Source organism: Ursus americanus, chromosome 1 (genome assembly GCF_024610735.1).
Source record: "Ursus americanus isolate L20-20 chromosome 1, mUrsAme1.1.p, whole genome shotgun sequence".
Classification (NCBI taxonomy): Eukaryota; Metazoa; Chordata; class Mammalia; order Carnivora; family Ursidae; genus Ursus; species Ursus americanus.
The window spans coordinates 8,598,674-8,620,497 of record NC_142127.1 but is presented as its reverse complement, the minus strand read 5'-3'; the positions used below and the strand labels follow the sequence as shown (position 1 = coordinate 8,620,497).

The 21,824-nt window shown below is 41.7% G+C and overlaps 1 protein-coding gene across 24 annotated transcripts in view; it reads right to left on the bottom strand.

The window, feature by feature from the left end:
* Positions 1–21,824, bottom strand: part of CLASP1 (cytoplasmic linker associated protein 1) — a 267,594-nt gene that overhangs the window by 40,748 nt on the left and 205,022 nt on the right. For 14 of the 24 annotated variants that reach the window (XM_087854114.1, XM_087854040.1, XM_087854179.1 and 11 more), the window contains 6 exons: positions 21,114–21,277; positions 16,754–16,832; positions 15,585–15,728; positions 10,753–10,854; positions 7,105–7,248; positions 6,227–6,333 (listed from right to left, as the gene is read on the bottom strand). In XM_087854114.1, the coding sequence (XP_087710240.1) occupies positions 6,227–6,333; positions 7,105–7,248; positions 10,753–10,854; positions 15,585–15,728; positions 16,754–16,832; positions 21,114–21,277 (740 nt within the window). Of the gene's footprint in view, positions 1–2,065; positions 2,183–6,226; positions 6,334–7,104; positions 7,249–10,752; positions 10,855–15,584; positions 15,729–16,753; positions 16,833–21,113; positions 21,278–21,824 lie in introns of all 24 variants that reach the window. The other 10 variants (XM_087854321.1, XM_087854377.1, XM_087854555.1 and 7 more) reach the window with 2 other exon arrangements.

Genomic DNA, 21,824 nt, shown 5'->3' with positions numbered 1-21,824 from the left:
CAAATCAATGCCTATGAGCCTTCATTTTGTAGGGGTAAAAAAGGAAATTCCCATGAGAGCGGTCACTGGGGAATCAAAGATGCCATGGTCCTGGCCGGCAGAACGTAAGGGAGCACGGCAAGAGGGACGGGTCGGCTTTACCTATCAGAAGAGGCTTGCTTAGATACACCTTGGTCTGTCACCTGCCCCCATACTCTGTCTTGTTTTAGCTCAGAGACATAATCCTCTAGGTTAAAGGTCAGCTCCTGGTCTTCTGTAAATACTGCGATTAGACCCCAGAAAGGTTTCCTTAGGATTCTTTAGATTAGGAAGAGTTGCTCAATCGGTCAATAGTCACCGACGCAAGGTCAGGCCACATCATCCAATTCGGAGGCAGAATAGAACTCTGACCCTGCCCTGTTGTAAAGGATCCATATCGTGGACAGGGAGGTGCATGGGGTCAGGTCTCCAAGAATGCGGACAGGAGAGACAGGAAGTTTGCCTTCTGAGATTTTCCTCTTTGTCATTTTGAAGGGAAAAGATACCAGGAATGGAATGAGGATATATAATCATTCCTTGTCATGCAATCAATACGGTTTTGGCAGAAAGCAAAGAGACAAGGATTTCCTTTTATTTGTAGGTAACTGATGGGTTTTTCTAAATGTAAAAGTCTCTTGTCAACGCTCTCTCCATCCGATGGTCAACAGAAGTTATGGGTACTTACTAGCATTAGCTGTGCTATTGTGCACGTGTGAAAGATGATTCTGGAAACGAGGTGCCCATCAGAGGGGGTCTTGATGGCTGGATGGGAAAGAGTGGCTGGGGGTGAAGCTTAGTGCCCATTAGGGCACACAGGTCAGTGTACTGGAACACAGGCAATAAATGGGACTTCTACTTTGAAGTATGGCTAATCTTTAAAAAAAATAGTTTAGGTATGGTGACATGCCTTATTAACACTGATGACAGCAGCTGTCACTATATTCCTGTGTCCTTGCCCTAACCTTGTGTATCTAGAAACAGTCACTACAGGATTCTCTGTACACCTGAGCAGTTACTTTTAAAGCTCTAAGAGTTTCCAAAGAAAGATGCTGTTAAAACATTTAGCTGACTATATTAATAACGTACAGCTCCACTGAGTTGAGGACACAAAATAGGAATGTAAATCTGTGCAAAAGCTATGAGGCATTCAGAATCACAGACCTTTTTCGGTTTTGTTTTTACCCTATCCTATTAGCGGGTACAAACATCCTACACAGCACGAAGACAGCTGGACGGTCCCAGGCTCGTGCGATTACAGACTTCCAGGGAAGGGGTCCTCGGATCTTTGGACCTTTAAAATAATCCCCTAAGGGACCCTCAAACAGGTATCTGTAGAAATCCGTGGACCCTACTTTGTCTCACCGATTTACCATCTGTTTTAAATCTGAAGGAAGCCCCACCCCTTCTTCTAGATTCATTAACCTCATCGCCTTCAACCAGGGGCTTGTGCGAATCCCTTCTAGACTCATTAACCTCATCGTCTTCAACCAGGGGCTTGTGCGAATCCCGACTGCTCTCCTGCCTGGAGGCAGGGCACGCCAGTGAGATGCAGCAGAGAACACACCTCTTGGGGCTTCCCTTCAGGGCCTGTGTCCTCTGACTCTCACGCAGGGCAGTACATTACGCAAGAAATCAGCCCACATCGGCAACAGCAGGACTGAACGCTACAGGTACGGTCTGGGAAACGGCAGGTCTCACTTGCTTCTGAGAGGGACTGCCTTGTCCTTCTGAGAAGAATACAAAGGAAACCATGCCCCTCTCGCCCGCCTCGACTTCAGGGCACTGCCCCAGCCCCCCTGGGGGGCTCAGCTCTGCCTGGGCCAGAAGGCTTGCTACAGTGGGTCAGCTGATGAACGGTCCTCTGTCCTTGTGACACAGCAGGAGCTGTGCTCATGCAGGTGGACAGAGATCACGCACCCGCTCACACTTCTCACCAAGGCTCTACTCCGGCTCGTCTAAGCCAAAGGCTTTCCGAAAGACCTGAGACGACCCTGGAAATGCAATAATATTGTGACACCTCAGACAAGGTTAACAGGTAGCTTGTTACCTGGGAGAGTAAGAGCGCCTGAGAGTCTTGTGGGAGGGAGCGGTGGGAATGGAGTTGGGCTGAGAAAAGGGAGGTGGGTGCTTCGATAGGCCATCGGCACTCCAACCCCACAACCGACTGCAGTGATCAGAAGAGGAGAGTCAGAGAGAGACAAAACAAGGCAACGGGGAGGGGAGCGGGGAGGGGACTGAGAGACACTACCTCCGAAGTGTCTTCCAGTCTCCTCTTTCCTTGACCAAGCTCTGGCAAAGTTAACTGGAACAAAACTTATACTTCACCACACAGAGAAAATGAACAAAATTTGTTTTACAGTTTGGCCCTCAATAAGGCTGCTTTATTCCTTCCCCTCTCGATCATGTGTTACATTTTTAAACCATGAGATTCCAAGTGTAAGAGTGTGTGAGTGTGAGTGTGTGTTTGTGTGTGTGTGTGTCTGCACCGGGAAGGACATTCCAAGTACTTCCACACAAATATGCATGGATGTTCAGTTTCAGATAATGCAACCAATTGTTTTACAAAGAGCCAAAGAAGGAATTTCGAGCCTTAATTCAAACGGGACCCAAAGGACTACAGCAGGAAGACTCAGAGAACATGCCTCTCTGACCACAGCACTCAAGCGGGGACGATGTGCTCCCTGAGGCTGGGGACCCAATCAGATGGGAGTTCAGAGGGTGCCACTAGCAATTTCCTTCTGAAAAAGTAACAGCACCACTGGAGGGCTAGAGCGCCAGGTCTCAAAAAAACCTAATTCCCCTACTCATATCACCTAATATGAGAAATAAAACTTATTTGAGAACACAGGCATCCCTCCTCACTTCGTAAATGTCACTTAGTGGCCTGGGCCTGCAGAGGCCCTGATGGACAGTTCCAACAGCTGCTGCAATTCAGAAGAGCCACAGCCACTGGAAGAGGCGTGAGCAGACCTGGCAGGAAACGTGACCTGAGGCCCAGGGTGGAGCTGTGGCATCAGAGACCACGTTCCCAGGGAGCAGCACTGCCTGAGGCTGGCAATCACGGTCCCAAGCGAGTCTCTGCCAAAGTCAGCTGTGGTCTCATTGTGTAAGGTCAGTCAGCGTGGAGATGAGAGGTCACCACGGCATACGAGGGCCCACAGACCTTCTCTGAGTCCCACACTAAGTCGGGGTGGAGGTTACAGGAGGAACAAGGGTGACCATCTCGGCTGGAGCTCTGCTAACAGGCAGAGCACAAGGCAGGTGCACCACCACCTCCACCGCCTATGGGAGGCTGGGTCTCGAAGTTAATCCCCACTTTGCTGCTATGGGAAATCTTGACCCTCTGATGCAATGGACTGCAAAATCCACCTAAAACTGTTCTTTATTCCCAGGGGTAGCTATCTATTTAGTGTCATTCTGCTCTACAACACGTTTGCCAAGAATGTACGGCAGATGGCGGGGTGGGCGGAGGACTGTCGTCTACTTTCTGATCTCAAAGGGAATGGACATGACATGATCTCCGAAGCCCCTTTGCAACTCTGCTGTTCATTTAACACAAATCACGCTGGGCAAAACGAGCTAAAAAATATATATGTATTTAATGATGAAAAACTCCAGGTTACAAATCTCCTCTCTCAATACCCAGTAGTATTTGTTTACTAGCTGGGAATAAGGAGTAAGTCTTCCCTCACACACACACACACAAAAAGCAATAAATGGAATGTTTCACAAAGGTTTAACATGCTAGCTTCATGATTTTCTCTAAGACTACTGGGTTTATAAAAACAACTTCCTCACTAGGGCTTTTTTTTTTTTTAAACTATCAAATTAGATCTGCTCATCATTCTAGAATATTTCCTTATTAACACACCATGTGTAGAATTTCTGGACTAAAAAAATACTAGTTTGTTTTGATACCAAAAAAATTAGGTTGAAAACAAATAACTGGTAACAACTTTTCCCCTTAAGAAAAAAGAGCTAACATCGTATGTTTAAGATGATTCGAGAGAATGGCAGCTCACAGAAAGTAAATGCTTCAAGAGCACTGCTCAGAAAAAAGTCTGAGATTATATGTGGTAGAACTTGTCTATCATCTCCTCAGGAATGGGGTAACCTAGTCCATTCTCCCATTTAATGCAATAATTCATAGCTTTTATAATTTTCCTGGAGAAAGTATGTGGCCTATTCCCAGTGATATAATGACAGGAGGCCATTTTTCCTACTTCTGGACAGTTTTAGTTGTGAGAAAAATCACTTCTACTGAGTTTAATTAAGTTGTTGACTAAGGCCATCTGGCTAGGTATGCCCTGACTAAGGGCACATTTGTTTAAAAAATAAAGAGACCACACAATTAAATAATTCCCTAAAGCGGAACTTGTTAGCAAGAAAATATTTAGGTCACATTTGGCCTTATCTTGAGAATGATATTAATATTGAAATAAACCTCTTCATTTCTTCCACCGACCGGCAACCCTGACAGTAAAAATGAAAACCAGGCCGACTAAAAATAAATGGGGACTTGGAAAAAGAAATTTTTTAATAATCTGGGGATCCATGGAGATTAATACCGAGCCAATTCTTGGCTCTGATGCATTACACTAGTGGCCTTCACCAGTCTTTTACTTAGACTAGCAGCATACAGAATAACAAAACACCTGAGTTTTACCTTTTGCTTATTACCTAAGGAATGTGCTATCCTAATAATGAAATAACAGATAAGAAGTGTGTATGATGGAAGAGCAGATTTTCCAATTAATGGTGCAGAAGTATTACTTCTAGACAAAAGCAACCATTTACAGAGAATTCGAGTTTTCCACAAAATCCTGCCCCTGCCCTCCACCCCAAGAAAGAGAACTCTGATTTTACTGTTAATGCTGGACCCTGTTCATTTAAGACAAGTCATATACTTTAGATACAGATATTAACACAAAAAAAATAGTTGGCTGAGCCTCAGTCACACCTGGGGAAAGTCAGACATATTTTCATTTGTTTCTCATCTCAACTATCTAATTGTAACAGCCTGCTAAAATCACGACAACACAGACCAAACCTGGAGACGTGACATCATTCTTCATTCTACCTAAACACAGTATCAGGGGGATTTAGGGCGGATTAGAAATAAGGCAATATAAACACTAGCATACTATAAGTATATAAAATATTTTGTTTCACCAAGAGAAAAATACAAATTTCATATGTTCCAAATATTCATATGACAACTTGAAGAACTAAAGAGAAATTTATTTGTAAGGATGGAAGATTTGGGAAGATTTTTGATCATTTAAAAATCTAAAACAAATTTAAAGGCATTTATATTTTGATATTTTCCTACCAAAGAGGTAATCTTTAAAGGGAAGATGGCAGTACTTCTGGTATTTTCTTATCATCTTGGTGTCAACAACCCTTAAGAACAGCCCCTTGATCCTTGTGGCCAGGGAATGCAAAGATCTGGACTTCTTGTAGACAAACACAGTATGTATGACCCTCACAGGTCCGGGCGCTAAGAAGTCTGGCCTCTAGGGCCACTATTCTATGTGAGGCCATGGCAGACTCCAACACATGCTACGGGCTCACTAAAGCCACCATGCAGAGACTTCCAAAGGCTCTGGGCAGATGGAGAAGCCTCAAGATCCCGAGACAAAGCATTTTTCTTATTTTAAGTCACTGTCTCAGACTCTCTAAGACCAATGTTTGCATGGTCCCAACGAAAAGTCTGAAAATGCTGATCCAATTTTAGTTCTCAGGTCCTTAATACCTCTCCAGAGCAGCACTCTGCTTCAGACCTCACTGAGCCCATGATGACAGCAACTATGCCCCAGGCTATGTGCAGACTGACTGCAGGGAATTTACTTAGATGACAAATACCTTCAGGTGCTCCTAGCACTTACAGAACACGTGATGCATTTCTAAATCGTTTCTATGTGAAACAGTACTAAATGTAAATTTAGTCTTAAAATTTTAAGTTACCAGGGAGTGCTCAGAACCGAAGAATCTTCAAGAATATTCAGCACAAATTGGCCACTTCATCATAGAAGTCAACTGCTTTGCCCAAGATTATACAGTTAAGATTTGGGTGAGGACTAGGACCCACGGTCTCCTGATTCCCATCCATTTTTTGGTATTAATAAGCTTGGTCTAAAAACCTAGAAATAGGCTGGACAGACACCGGGGTGCTTTAGTTCCTTCACTTTTGTTGAAATGGCATTACCTGGGAGATAGGCCCCCATGGGAACAGTTGGTGGGTGAGGTCAGGGGGCTGGTCCTGCTGCTGGTGTGTCGGGAGGGTGTCCGGCCAATTGTATTGCTCGGAGAGCCCTGGGGTGAAAACAGAATAAGCATCATTATTCAAGGGCTAACCACAGATTATAGTGCCCCCTTTCCCTTAGGTTTTCTTTTCTTTCTTTCTTTCTTTTAAGACTGATTGACTGATTTTTGAGAGCAAGAGCACGAGCAGGAAGAGCAGAGGGAGAGGGAAGAGAATCCCAAGCTGACTCCATGCTGAGCGCAGAGCCTGACATGGGGCTCGACCTCACAACCATGACATCGCGACCTGAGCTGAAACCCAGTCAGACGCTCAACTGACTGCGCCACCCAGGCGCCCACCCTTAGCTTTTTAACCCACATGTAAATAAAAGGGCAAAACTGGTGCAATTGGGGTGACTTTTTTTTTTTTTTAAAAGAATCATTAAGGCCAACTTTAAGTGCACATACACCCAAAATGGGTAACTGTCGCATAGGGATTCCGGAAACTGAATGACTGATGTCAGCTGTGTTAGAGTAACAGACACAAACTGAGCACTTCTATCTTTACATATGAAGAAAGTAAGTCACTCAGTGAATAAAGGACTAAGTGACCAAGTAAAAATTTAACTGAACAATCTCACATAAGAAAAAGGCCATATTTAAATACTAAGTTCACTCATTCATTGGGAATATGGCAGGATCAGACACGGCCCCCACCCTCCAGATGCCCCAACCTACTAAGAGGGAACAAGAAAGCCGGCCATTCTATTACAGCACGTCTAGCCCAGGGATTCGCAGAGGTCATGATCGGTACAGGGGTACCAACTGTGACCGAGCACTCACCACACTGGTGTTACTAGCGTTCTTGAGGTGGTTATGCAGGAGTTTGGTGGCACCATCCTGGAATGTTTTTGGCAAGGCACCAAGTAACATGGTAAATTCAGGAGTGTTCAATTCAAACAGAGAGATCAGCACAATTTGTGCTGCCTGGAAAAAGAGCACTTATTAATTCATGTAATGGACAATAGCATCTTTTGGTCAAAACTTTCATTAAAATTATTTTACAAAAATGTTTTTGTATGAATAAAATAAATAAATAAATAAATAAACAAAGAGGACGCCTTTGTCATAAAAACACTAACAAAAGGCATCTGGAGAGAATAAGATAATCAATTATAAAGAGCCTGACTTCAATCTGGAAAATACACCCCAGTTTCATCTTCACACCCTGGCCTTGGATTTCCACAGCATGCTCGTAATAAATGACTTTTCCTGTGTTGTCCAGCACTAGGCACAAAGCTGGTAAATCCGTAAATAAAGCAATCCAAGAACATGAAAAGGTGGGCGATGGTTCACTCTACTGAGTCGGAACCGGACAGGGCTCCAGGTGCGTCCTGGAGAGAAGAGGTTCTCCATGAGCTGCCAACGGGTTATCTGAGCAACCACTTTTCCTCAAGCCTACTCCGAGGGACTAAGAAATTCTAAAAAAGAGTTTAAATACACCCAGAGAACTCCTACTGTTACGCCTATGAAGTGAGGAGGCAGTCCATGGGAAGCAAACCAGACTTCTATGGTACAAATTAAAAACGTACTCTTCTGTGTTTTGGCACATGCTCTACTTTTCTTTATTAACTGAGACAATATATTGCAGGGCTGCTGGTGATCACTCTGGCAGCAAGGTGGGAAAGCAGTTAGCTGAAGCAATAGCAGCCCAATGAAACTCAGGTTTCTCCAGCAAGTTATGTGCTTTCTATGGTATTAAGTAGCAGCAGGCACTTTGGGCTTAAAAATGCCTGAGGAATGAGTTCCTAGGGTTTTGATTTAGAAAAGCTATGCCAAAAGAAACCTTAGGTAAATAATGGCATTTCCTAGAAATTTCTGAGAGTCAGAAGAAAGAAAAACACATTATGAACATCTTCTGACTGAAAGGATACATTTATCTGTTCAAAACACTCAATTTTAGGATTGCAGTTATTCTGAATATATTTTTTCCATGATATAGGGTATTACGAAAGATATATTTGCTTAGAAATGCTCTGGAAAGAAATACCACAAAATATTTCAATGCTTTCACAATGTTAAAATTAATTCTGGATCCAGTAAGGCAAAACTATTACTTTTGTCTGGAGAAGGAAAAAAAAAGAAAATTCAGAGACCCAAATGTATTTAACCAAAAATAAAAATTAATTATGAAATTTAAAATATCAGTAGAATGTCTTTTACAGCATCAAAAACTACTTTTTTAGACATATCAAAAGCATTTATTAAGCACAGCACTGGACAAAAGTATCCTTCCTTTTTTCCCTTGACCTCCAAATATAGTCATTAGTAGCCTTTCCATCCAAATTAAATCCCAAGTGGTCTGTGTGCTTTCACAACAGAGGCAAAACACACAGCTACTGATTGTGTTAAAATATACATTTTTACATTTCATTACTGAAACATTCTAAATAGTTATCTGAAGGAACCTATTTCACCACCACTGTAATATATATTAACATGATCTGTATATTTGTATAGGAGCAAATTCCAAAACTCATGCAAGGTAACCTGTGCATTTAAAAAACCATTTTATTAGATGTTAGGAAAAAAATACATGCAGAAAAAGCTGCACTTCAGAGAGACAGAAAGAAACAGACTTGAGTTTTAGCAGGGAGAAAAAATGTTACCAATTTAGTAAGAAAGCTTACGGACTTATTTTTTAATGACTGACAATGACATTTGAAAAGTATAAAATGTATATTTTTGTGAAGTATATTTTTATGTGAAATATGCCACTGTCTTTACTTAAAAAACCACATTTCTTCCCAGAATGACAGTATATCCAACACCACAAACTAACTTGAAGTTTTTCATGAAGCAAATTATAAAATTAGTGGGATCTTTTAGGAACAAGAGGGCTGCTTAGAAATTGTGCTAATTCATGGCTACCTGCTATTAAGGACTCTTAGTCATGTGGGAAAAGAAGGTGCAGCAGACTTTAACTTCTGGCCCTTTAAAGAAACTTCTCTTTCAATAACCTTAACATCGAATTTTGATAAGAAATCAAACAGGAAGATGGGGAATTTTGAAAATATAGCTAATTGGAAAGATGGTACATTTGCGGTGACTTATACATATAAATGGATATAATTTATTTTTACATTTTCCAAAATATAAAATGTAAATGATTTTATATAGCCTTCAAAAGACATGCTTTGGTTTAAAGCTGTTTTCAAAGTAAAACCCTTTCTAATGATGGCCAAGCTCCAGATATGGATAGAAAGTATGACTTAAATATGTTCTTTCAAAAATATTTTATGTCACTGTTTTAAAAGGAATGAGACCGCTATGGTCCTAAAATATTTTATCTACAACCCTCTTAGTGAGAAGTCAGAATACTAGAATCCAAGCAAGGGAGAAAACTGGGTTATAGTTATCATTACCATCAATACACTCTCTTTAACGTAGTAATTCCAAATATGGGGAAGAATTGGAGAGATTCATTTAAAAAAGCCTGGAGCGTAGCTCATGTGCAATAATGAATCAAAGAGTAGAGTACGCCACTCTTGTCCCATCACTGAACTCCTGCCTTTCACAAGAGGCAGGGCCAGTAAACAGCCAGACAAAGCACTCAAGGCTGCTGCTGACTTTTTCTTTTTTTTTTTTTCTTTAAAGATTTTATTTATTTATGTGACAGCCAGCGAGAGAGAGAACACAGCAGGGGAGTGGGAGGGGAAGAAGCAGGCTCCCAGCGGAGGAGCCCAATGTGGGACTCGATCCCTGAACGCCAGGATCACGCCCTGAGCCGAAGGCAGAGGCTTAACGACTGCGCTACCCAGGCGCCCCTGCTGCTGACTTTTTCTAATGGACAACTCTAGGGTCACTGACTTCCAAGATCAAATGGCAGCTTACAAGGGAAGGATCCCCACTCATACCCTTACAGGAGAATTTTGTAGGTGAGGGGAAAAAGGTCCTTCGAATCTCACTGCCACTGTGTGGAAAGAACTCCCAGTGCTATCAACTGCTTTGAAAGCAGAAAAGAATTCTTTGAGACAGGAGATTAAGAAAGCTTCGACAAATGCTTCACCACTGGTATTAATTGGGGAAAACTCAAACTTGGGGAGGAAAAGTTTTCTAATTTATTAAATAATTACTGCTCCCTCCGGATTGTCCTTAAAGTTGCTTCAGAAAATCACCAAAGAAAGGGTATCTCAAAACCTTCAGACATTTCTTATTTAGTATCTCTCCTTCACTACTCTGCTAAGTATGGTAGAGGTCTATACTCAACAAAGCTATTTCTTTGGGCAGGGAGTTAATCATAAAACACGTTAAAACACAAACATTTACACACACACACACACATACACACACACGCTCACATAGTATTATACGAATTTTAGGTTTCTTCAAAATCTTTTCAGTGTCTTGACAAGGGTAATCAGTATTAATCATCTGAAAGGCAAGCAGTGAAGTGTCTTTTTTTGAATTAGTACATAGTTTAAAATCTACCTGTTTACAATTTTCTTCCAAGTTTCCTTCTCCAGGCCCAGAGCAGGTGGAAGCTGACCTAGTGGGGAAATCCTCACCTACTCGACTACGCTGAAGCGGGGACTGACAAACAGGAAAGGTGGTAGGATTTAATGAGAGAAGAAGCAAGTGCTTAAACCAGGGTTCTTTGTAAGCTGTGAAAGTATTTGGCTTCTTTTACAAAGTCACCTAAGTATATATAATCCTAACAGCTAAGAATAGGAAGAATAACAACAGTAATGACCAGTTTCAAACCTCTATCATTTGCTAGGTGCGTAATAACCATAATCCTTGCCAGCAGTAGTAGCACTCTTGCCTTATGCAATGAAAGGGTCAAAATGAGATCAAAAAGGTCAACTCGTTTCTTGAAAGAGCCAGTCACAGTCAAGTTGAGCTTCAAATCCTGTCTGATGGTAAAAGTTTTGTGGCTAGGCCATGCTGCCTACCTATAATCAGACTTGAAAATTTTTCAGTTAGAGGGGCGCCTGGGTGGCATAGTTGGTTAAGCATCCAACTCTTGATTTTGGCTCAGGTCATAATCTCAAGGGTCATAAGATTCTCTCTCCCTCTGCCCTCCTCTCTGTCTCTCTCTCCCTCAGTCTCTCTCTCTCTCTAAAAAAATTAAAATAAAAAATTTTTTTTCAGTTAGAAATTTCAACTTGTGAAGGCTTCTACCCTCCTTCCTGCTCCAGGGAACAGCATCTTTATACTTTCTAGGTTTCTTTGCCATGCTTTCAATTACCGCATTCCTCAAAACAACGTGTGGGGGCTAAATCTTCTATCTCATCTGACAAAGGAGGTGCTAAATGTCAAAAAATCATATATGATAAGCAAACCCAAAGGATTCTGAACCCTGAAATATAAACATACCATTAAAAATTCTGCTGCATTACCACATTCCCTTTGGTTGATGGGGGAAAAAAAAGTCTTCCTAATGCTGGAAAAAGTTGGGTTCTCCATTTGCTCCACAAATAGCAGCAGCAAAACCAAAACCACCCTTGAACAAATAGTAAGAGCATGGGCTGCAACGTAAATGAACTCATATTTATCTATGTTTTTCTCTACAGCAATTATTCCTCCCAATGAAGCCTGAGACAGGGATTATCATTCCCATTTTATAGAGAACAAACAGGAATTAAGAGGTTATCGTGCCATCCCACACCAACGAGTGTCAGAAGCGAAAGTCAAACGAAGGTCTACTTCCTACCGTCAATACATAATATTATCTTTAAAGAAAAAAGAAAAAGATTTACTTATTTATTTGAGAGAGGGAGAGAACCTCAATCAGACTCCGTGCTCAGCTCAGAATCCAATGTGGGGCTCGATCTCAAGACCCTGAGATCACAACCTGAACCAAAAGCAAGAGTCAGATGCATTTTAATTGAGCCATCCGGGCGCCCCACATTATATTATCTTAACATAAACACAGTGCCTTCAGAAAGGTATAGTATGGCCAACACGACGATTCAGGGCTCCCATACGTTAACACCAACAAGGTTACTTTGGGAATAAACTGGGCCAATGAAGGTCTGGGCGGGGCTTTTCCTGCTAGTCCCCATCAGTTTGGGCCTACGCACGCTCCACTGCTGACTGGCTCGTGTTCTAGTTTTGGCTGTGCCTCTTCCCTCCTCTTCAAAACATCTTATATGTAAACACCCCTCTCTCTCCAACATCAAACACCCCAAAATGCTGAGATGAGAAGGGAAACAAAATAAATATTAAAAATGTTAACAAATCAAGAGTTCTATCAGCTTAAAGTAGTTTCCCAAGTAGGATTCTGTAGAATGAATTATAATGTCTGCAAACTCCCCAGAAGTACTGTTGGCAAAAAATTAATACTCTTAGATGTGTAGATTAAGGTTTTTCATCAAATCCTGGAAGTCTGGGGACATTTTTTTCCCCCAACTATTCTCTTGCTGGCTCTGAAAATGCAAACTGTCACATTGTAGAGAGGGCCATGGGGCAGGCAGGGGGTGGCAGGTAACCTCTCTGAGAGCACCCCTGCCGACAGGCAGCAAGAAAACAAGCACCTCGGCCCCCACTTCTGTAAGGAACAGAACTCAGCCGAGCAGTAGTGAGCCAGATGAGACCAAAAACCCAGACAACACCTTGATTTCCGTCTGTTATGACCTTAAAGCAGAGGACCCAGAGACCATGTCTCAGAAATTACAACATAATAAATTTGTGTAGTTTCAAGCTGCTAATAAGTCTGTGGTGATTTGGTATCCAACAGAAAACTAATACAGAGGTCAAAACAGGGCGCCTTCAACACTATGGTTTTGAAATGACGGCTTCGATGTGCTACTTAAAATGAGAGCACTTCTCTTTGCACATGTGTCATTCATTAAGTCATTAAAAATATTTACTAAATGTCTACTGTGTTCCAACAGGTATTGTGCTCGGTGCTGAGTATACCGGGTGAGTGGATATAGGGAGGTGGGAAGGCACTGGGGAGGAGCAAGTCCAGCCCTACTCCTGAAGATCCTGAAGACGTAGGCTGGGACCAAGAGAATTAGTGGCAACCAGGTCAACACTACATCGACAGTCTGTATGTCTTGAGGTTTAACCCCAGGGTAATGGTCTAAAACAATGGGTCTCAACTCTGTGCACTAAAAATCAGCCAAGAGCCAGTGAGACCCAAAACACTATTCACACTTTGTATCAATTAAGTCAAATTACCTGGGGTAGAGCCCAGGAATTGAGGTTGATTTTGATTGCAGCCAGGACTGAGAACTATTGCTGTAACAACGCCCTCGAAATTTTCTGAAGATCAGGATTACTGACCCAGAACCTGCGTTTGAACTCAGTCTGAGGGTAAGGTGTTAAGGAGTTCTCAAGACAGGGAAGGGGAAGAAGTGAGAGCAGGGAACAGAAGCAGAATACCAACGGAGACCAGGCTTTGTGAAGCAGCACTAGATGATCCAAAATGACTGAAATTAAGTGTCGAGGATCAAACAGTAAATGAACCATGTGATTTCTAGCAATAAATTTAATCTTAACCATATTTGACTTAAGCTAGTGTTAAAATAAGTTGAGTGCATTGGAGCCCAAGGCTCAGTAACTCAAGGAAAAAAGTTCCTATAACATCCTGTTTAGAAAAGGTAGGAAAATAAATGGTAGTTCCAATTCTAATGTGCACGTCCAGAGAAAGTGGACGTTATGATGAAAACGTAAGCTGCTCCCACGCAGGCCCTAATCATGGTAACATGTAAGTCTAGAGTATGTTTCAGCCCCACAGGAGGGAATATTTAAGTAACCTTCAATTACAAAACGAACACGCACGGACACACACATGGACGCACACTTACGTGCTATGACTGAAGATAGAAAGCTGTCCTGAAGGTTTCTGTATTTATTGGCCAATCTTGTGATTTTGAAAATTACAGCAGAAGTATCTGTTTTTGACTTACATACCAACCAAATCATTCAACCACCTCCTACTGTTCCTCTCTCATCCGGCACCGGCTTAATGGCTAAACTAAAGGTTGCCAGTGAAATGCTCTTTTGATAATAATTTTGAATGAGTCCTTGAGTAAGATTTACCCTTGTTCCTTTGACCTTGGACAACTTAGTTTATTACTATACAGTGTGGACACAGGACTTACGTGACCCGTGACCCTTTCAAAGAAACCTTTCAGAGAATTCTTCTGTTGTCTTTGAACTCCATTAGAGGAGGAGCGAAGTGTTCATTTGCATTTGGAAATACACCACTCCTGCTAGCTACTGCTTGGAATCCTCCTCTCCTTCCTTCCTGCCTGGACCCAAGGGGTCCACATTATCAACTCTGCTCAAGGCCAAAATACTCCATTGGTCAGTCTAAATGGCACAGAAGAAACAAAGCACGGCTCGTGATCATACACAAATAACCAAAATCAAGTATTTTCACTCTGAAAGCAGAACTGAGGAAGCCGGCTTGTAAAGAGTACTTTATAAAGCTACTCAGGTTCTATATAACATAAAAGAGTAATGGCTGCGTGTAAAACTCAAGCACAGACGGACATGGACAGGCAGAGGGGAAGACAAACCCAGGAACTTACACTTGTTGCGTGCCTACAACTTGTCAGGAACTGACACAATGTTTCACATGTAATAATTAATCTCTGTAACAGTCCTGACGCAGAGTACACCTAGTGAGACAGTTGGTACTCTGTGTCCCAGTATATTACTTTGTTATATGCCCCTCAATGTGCCACTTCTGAAGAAAGTAGCCAAGACTTCTCTTTCACTGATATAAACAAACAAACAAACACACACCTTGGTGTCCAGGTGGCCCCAAAATCTGAATTCTACCCCCTATTCATTCAGCCCCCATGCCACAGAGAATGTGTTCCAAGTGTGGCATATAATCCAAAATTGCTTGCTCTTTTTAAACTCAGGAATTCATATCCTAGCAAACGTTCAGCCACACTTTCCTCTGAGGCACCTCATGGCCGGGCAGCCTTAGATCTTCAATTCTGTCCTCGAAGAACACGTCACGCAACTTAAGATACGGAAAACCTATGGCCTTCTGAGACATTAAACTACTAGTGCTTTCACATTTGGAAAGAACAAGATAGATGCCTAAGGAAACCACGAACCCATCATACATGATTTCCGATTTTCATTTTGATGTCAGAAGCCGGGATGAGGTGGGACTGGAGAGAGAAGATAAGGGCAAGAACAAAGTCTGGTTTTCACAGAAAAGGAGTGAGAATGGATCCCATGTAGGTATGTGGGGGTGGTCTGTAAGTTTCTAGGTAAATAAATTTCTTTTCCTAACACATGCCTGAGAACAGTCTGTGTTTAAAGCTGCACTTGAGGTCTCTTGGACGTACCTTTCTCACGTCTGAACTCTTTGGTTCTGTCGTCCAGGTTATAATTCTAGAAACAGCAAGCCTCGTCTCACTAGAGTTTACAAAATCTGTTGGGTCCATCTGCCGAGCGAGAGACTCAATGTACTTCAAGATTGCAACTTTGACCTGAAAGATCCAATAATTATAAATGTTAAGTACATTTTACGAAACTTTGAATAGAATTCTGAATGGAATTCTGATCAGAGAAAAGTAAATACTTATTGAGGGGACCCCTCCTTTCTTCTGGATTTATGTTTCCACAGGGAGTGGTGTCCACCAGGGACAAAAGCATGAAACGACTGATAGGTTAAGTCTGGGAACAGGGAGAGCGGCATACAGCTCAATCCTCTTCTGTTTTAGACTGAAGGCATGCTCTGCTCCTCACATATGTGGCAAGACACCTGCAGGGCATGAGCCCCTGTGGGCAGGCTGCGGGATTTCCAGCTCTGTCACTGACCACAAAGTACTTTATTTTGTTTTTTACACATCCTCAGCCATGTCTTGCAAGGAGGCATTTTCAGCAATCAAGCTGATGTTCTGCCCTGACTTCTCCACTGATGCCTCAATTGGCTTGCACTTTGGAGAAGAGGGTTATTATTTATTGGGCCTATCCTAAAACCCCAACAAAAGTTAAGGATTAAAGAACAGATGATTTACATGACCTAATTCAAATTAACACAACACACACCCTCCCTCAAATTCAGTCTTGTTGTTACAGTTATGGTATTCCAAAATATGTAACCATTCATTTTCATGTGTTAGAATGTTAATATTGAAAACGTTCCAATAAGATACCTTATTCTCAACACATCACAGCCTTCTAGCTTAAATATTATGAAAAACAGTAACAATACCCAAATGTTGGTAGGAGGTGGAACTGGTGCGTCCGTTATACTGCTGGTAGGAATATAATATGGTACAATCACTTTCGCAGTTTAAAATAAAGCTAAGCACGTACCTACCCAATAAACCAACAACTTTTCTTCTAGGTACTCAACCAAGAGAAATGGAAACACGTTCCCAAAGAGTTGTACAAGGATGCTCACAGCAGATTTATTCATAATAGCCAAATAGGAGTCATGAACAAAAAAGTACATTTTAAGCAAATTTGACTTCCAGAGGTTGAACTGTAATGATAGATAGTTACCAACCTTGAGGTTAGGAGTTTGAGTTTGATCCACAATAAATCTCATCAAAATGTTAAATTGTTGATCAAATGGAAAGGAGTCCCTAGGTTTAAGAGAAGGAAAGAAAGTACTCAGTTTTAAAGAAAGACTTATTACAAAAAGTAATGTAAAACCATATCGGTAATGAAAATACACCATTACAGATGAGTCTAATTTATACAAAAGCAAGCCTGACCTTAGTTGACTGTTTACTAATTATACTTTTCAGTTTATATAAATATTAGAGTAATACACACTATATGGAAAATTCAGAAACAGGAAAATCTTGCTACAAGTCCCCCAACACACACTACACTTACTTTGAGTTATGCTATTTTAAAAATTAAGACCAAGCAATAAACTAAATAAGAGACTCTTACCTGCATTCTAAGAGGATATGCTCATCTTCTCTCTAGTTACCTTTCTGAATACTGCTTCATGAGAAGCACTTCCAATTCCTAAATCTGAATTTATATCTGACTGGGCTGCTTGCCGCTGACCTTGCTAAGGTAATCACACTGTCTTCCTTGGTCCCACTAGGCAATTGCTTATGGTCTTTGTTCTGTGGAGTCATCGCAGCAGAGTGCCTATGGGACACCCAGCAAGAGACTAGCTACAATACATATGCAGAAGCCAGGGCTTTCGGAGCCCCTGTCCTGCTCCACTTCTGGACTGTTTCTGAGCTCATTTCTGTAGCCGCTTTACATCTTCGACACAACTGAGTAACCCTCAGGGTTTCTGGCTAGCGAAAGTCTGTGCTCTCTCTCTTCAAGTGCTGCAATTACTAGTCTTAGTTTAAAAGTGCAGAATGGTGTCCACGTGGGAAAATGCAGACACACCTTCCACACTAACAGGAAAGACTGCAAAACGAACATCTATTACAACCGGGGCTGAGTGAATGCACTGCTTTCTTCGGACTCTCTGACTCATACTCCCTATAAATTAAAGAAACAAGGTCGAAAAACCACACACAAAACGCCTCTCTTTTCTTCTGCAGCAAGGGAAGAATGGAGAATCCACTTAAGTATAAACTGGTGTGTTTAATCTGGAAATGTGCCCATGGCTAGGCACAGCCAAAGGAAAGGAAACAGGCAGATCGCAATCAGGCCCAAGACCTCAGGAACCCCTCACAGCCAGCATGGAGACCTACCCCGCGCCCCACCCCCCGTACTCATGGACTGATCCTAAATATGCTTAAACAGCTAGGCATCTCAGCTGCTGAGGAAATGGGAATGATGATGTGTTCTAGAGACTTAGAATCTACCCAGAAAAGGATTCTTTTTTTTTTTTTTTTTAAGATTTTATTTATTTATTTATTTATTTGACAGAGAGAGAGACAGCCAGTGAGAGAGGGAACACAAGCAGGGGAAGCGGGAGAGGAAGAAGCAGGCTCTTAGTGGAGGAGCCCAATGTGGGGTTCGATCCCAGAATGCCGGGATCACGCCCTGAGCCGAAGGCAAACGCTTAACGACTGCACCACCCAGGCGCCTCCAGAAGAGGATTCTTAAAGGGAAGAGGCATCCAGGAAAAAAAAAAGGGGGTTTTCCTTAATCAACAAAGTTTAGGAATAAAACCTTAACATTCTTGCCATCCCTAAAACTCTGAATGGTTGTGCCATTCATAAATTCACCTCTATTAAAGAAGTGACCTTTAGGCCAAGTCTGGCTCACAAATGTTTTGTCTGGCTTTCAGACTGTCATTAAAAAAACAAAACAAAACACAAACAAACAACAACAACAAAAAAAACCCCAAATGTGTTGCCTTAATCCACATTTCTGACCCTTCTTGAGAAGTCTGGTACCACTGGGCCCACATGCCAACATGGCCACAGCTCCCCAGCCCACGCATCACCCTCCCGTCTACTTCACTCAGTTATTATCAGCTGGATCAGCCTCGCCCCTCTAGTCAATTCCCAGCTGAACCTTTACAAATCGACTGATACACTGGTTATGTAGGTATATTCCCTGATTCCACTAAACTTACTCAACCAAAGGAGGGATGGCATTTGAAAGGCTTACTGTAAATGTAGTATATTACGCTGAGCTCAGTGAAAATCGAAAGGGATCTATTTGGGTAATAAAATTCAGTAGCAGCACAGATGATACAGACCTACAGGATCAGGGACCAAAGGAAAACAGTCGGCATCAGAGTGTAGAGGAAAAAAATGCATGTTTCACAGTCAGAGACATCTAACAGACACATGCATGGGGGGTGATGGCAGGGTAGCGTATGCTACTGTTAGCGGAGGGAGCCGGAGAAGAAAGACGACGCCTGCCCACAGCCCAGCCTGCAGTCTTGGATTCCAGCCCCCAGCCTGCCACTAACACAAAGTGTGACCCGGGCAAGTCAAGTCTCTTTCCTCATTAATAAAATGAGGAAGGGTCCTTCCATTTTGGAAATCCTACGATATGCAGTAATTGCCCAGTGGGTAGTAACTGGGTCGTATAAAAGTTACTATATTGATGGTAATTATCTCCTCTGGAGTCATCATCTGTTTATTCATTTAAAAATCCATTGATCTGACACACAACCTTCTATCTTCCACAAACCATAATGAAGACATTACAGCCAAATGTCTTCTGAGGTCACTGAAGTTCTAGTGCTTGTATGTTAAGGACCTACAACTGCAGAGAAAATAGAAGAGAGGGTGCTCAACAATGAGAGCACACAGTTAGTTTTTCACACACCCTGAGCCTCCTCAGATCTTCTCTCTCTGTTCATAACAGCCAGAGGGTGACAACTGCTGTGTCAGCAATCTCTGAGCTAATGAATGCTAACAGGGATTGTACCTGGACAAAAGGTACAACATATGTGGCTAGAAAAATTCCTAGTGTGACTTGTAAGAAGCTGAAGTATTAAAAATACTGAGGTCTTCAGGCGCGCGTGGGTGGCACAGCGGTTAAGCATCTGCCTTCGGCTCATGGCGTGATGCCGGCGTTATGGGATCGAGCCCCACATCAGGCTCCTTCGCTATGAGCCTGCTTCTTCCTCTCTCACTCCCCCTGCTTGTGTTCCCTCTCTCGCTGGCTGTCTCTATCTCTGCTGAATAAATAAATAAAATCTTTAAAAAAAAAATACTGAGGTCTTCAGAAGAATATAAATAAATACTCAAATGTCTTTCAAAGAAAAGAGAATCAATTTGCAAGGCTTTGTATTTGTTTTTGTCTTACGCGTTCACAAAAACAATACCAGCTCAAGGACGTTATGGGTATTTCACCTCATGGAATGCAGGAACATTTCAACAAATATGTTAACAAGAGAATGTGGAAATTGTGGAAGAGAGTACTTATTCAAGCAGATGACAAAAACATGGGTAACAAAAGAGAAGGGCAAAAAACCACCTATGAGAGCCTTGAAACATCAACATGGTCTAGCCCACGTGAAGAGACATTTTCCCAGAGACGACATTCAAATGGCCAACAAATACATGAAATGCTCAACATCACTATTAGGGAAATGCAAATCAAAACCACAACGAGGTATCACCTCACACCTCCTGGCTATCATCAAAAAGACAAGAGAGAACAAGTGTTGGTGCGGATGGGGAGAAAAGGGAACCCTTGTGCACTGGGTGGGAATGTCAGTGGGTGCAACCACTACAGAAAATAGTACAGGTTCCTCAAAAAATTAAAAATAGAAACATGATATGATCCAGTAACTCCACTTCTGGGTATGTATCCAAAGGGAATGAAACCACTATCTCAAAGACATACCTGACCTCATGGTCGCTGCAGCATTATTTATAATAGCCAAGATATAAAACCACCTAAGTGTCTGTCAACAGAAGAATGGATAAAAAACAAAAAGGAATATTATTTGGTCTCAAAAAGAAGAAAATGCTGCCATCTGTGACAATATGGATGGACCCCGAGGGCATGATGCTAAGTGAAATAAGCCAGACAGAGAAAGACAAATACTGCATGATCTGGCTTATACGTGGAATCCCGTGCCACCGCCTGCTCCCAAAAGCCAAATCCATAAATTGCCAGGGGGTACGGGGAGGGGAAAATGGGGAGATGCTGGTTAAGTGGTACAAGCTTCCAGTTATACCATGAAGCAGCTCTGGGGATCTAAAGAACAGAATGATGATTCCAGTTAACAATACTGCTGTATTATACACTTGAAAGTTGCTAAGAGAATAGATCTGTAATGTTCTTACCACCACCACAACAAAAGAATGGCAATTATGTGAGATGAAGGATGTATTAACTAACGCTGTGGTAATCATTTAGCAATATACACACGTCAAATCGTCACGTTATATACTTCCAACTTACATGACATTGTATGTCAGTTATATCTCAAAAGCTGGGGGGAAAAAGTGGTCTGGCCTCTAAAATCTCACCTTGTGACATCTAGAGCCTTCTGAACTTTTGCTTGCACAGATCCAAGTAAATCTGCTCCCATTTTCTTAAGTAATTGTGTGAGAAGAACAAAAAGCCAGTCCTGCAAGTCATCCTTATGAATTATTATAAAATCCACAAGAGTCTCCAAAAACATACTGAAAACCTAGGCACAAATGAAAACCAAATATTTCACATATGTAATTCATAATTTCCTCCAAAGTTTCTATTAAAAATGGACTGATCATATTAGAGAAGACAAATGTATTTTTAAAAAAAATAGAAAAAGGAAAAAGGATCGGAACTTACTCTCTGTTGTGAATTCCACGGCAAACCAGGCCATGCAACAAAACAAATTCCATGTTAGTCCACAGTGAATTAATACCATTTTCATGCAATTTCTTAAAAGACCTGAAAAGACTATATAAAAGTATACAGATACTCTGATACTCTCCCCTCCCTCAATATGCCTTCAAAATTCAGTACTGAGAGAAATAAACTTTGCTGAAAGGTATTAGCTTAATCCTGGAAGCTTCTCTCCCTTCCTTCCTTCCTTTCTTCATTCCTTCCTCTTAAAAAAAATAAATCTTTTAACCATCATAACTCCATACTATTACTGTCCATTATCCAGCATTCAACAAGTAATGTTATAAGATGAAGGAGGGAAAAAAAACACTGCATTGCAGATTTCTATGTAGGCCAATTCAGATATT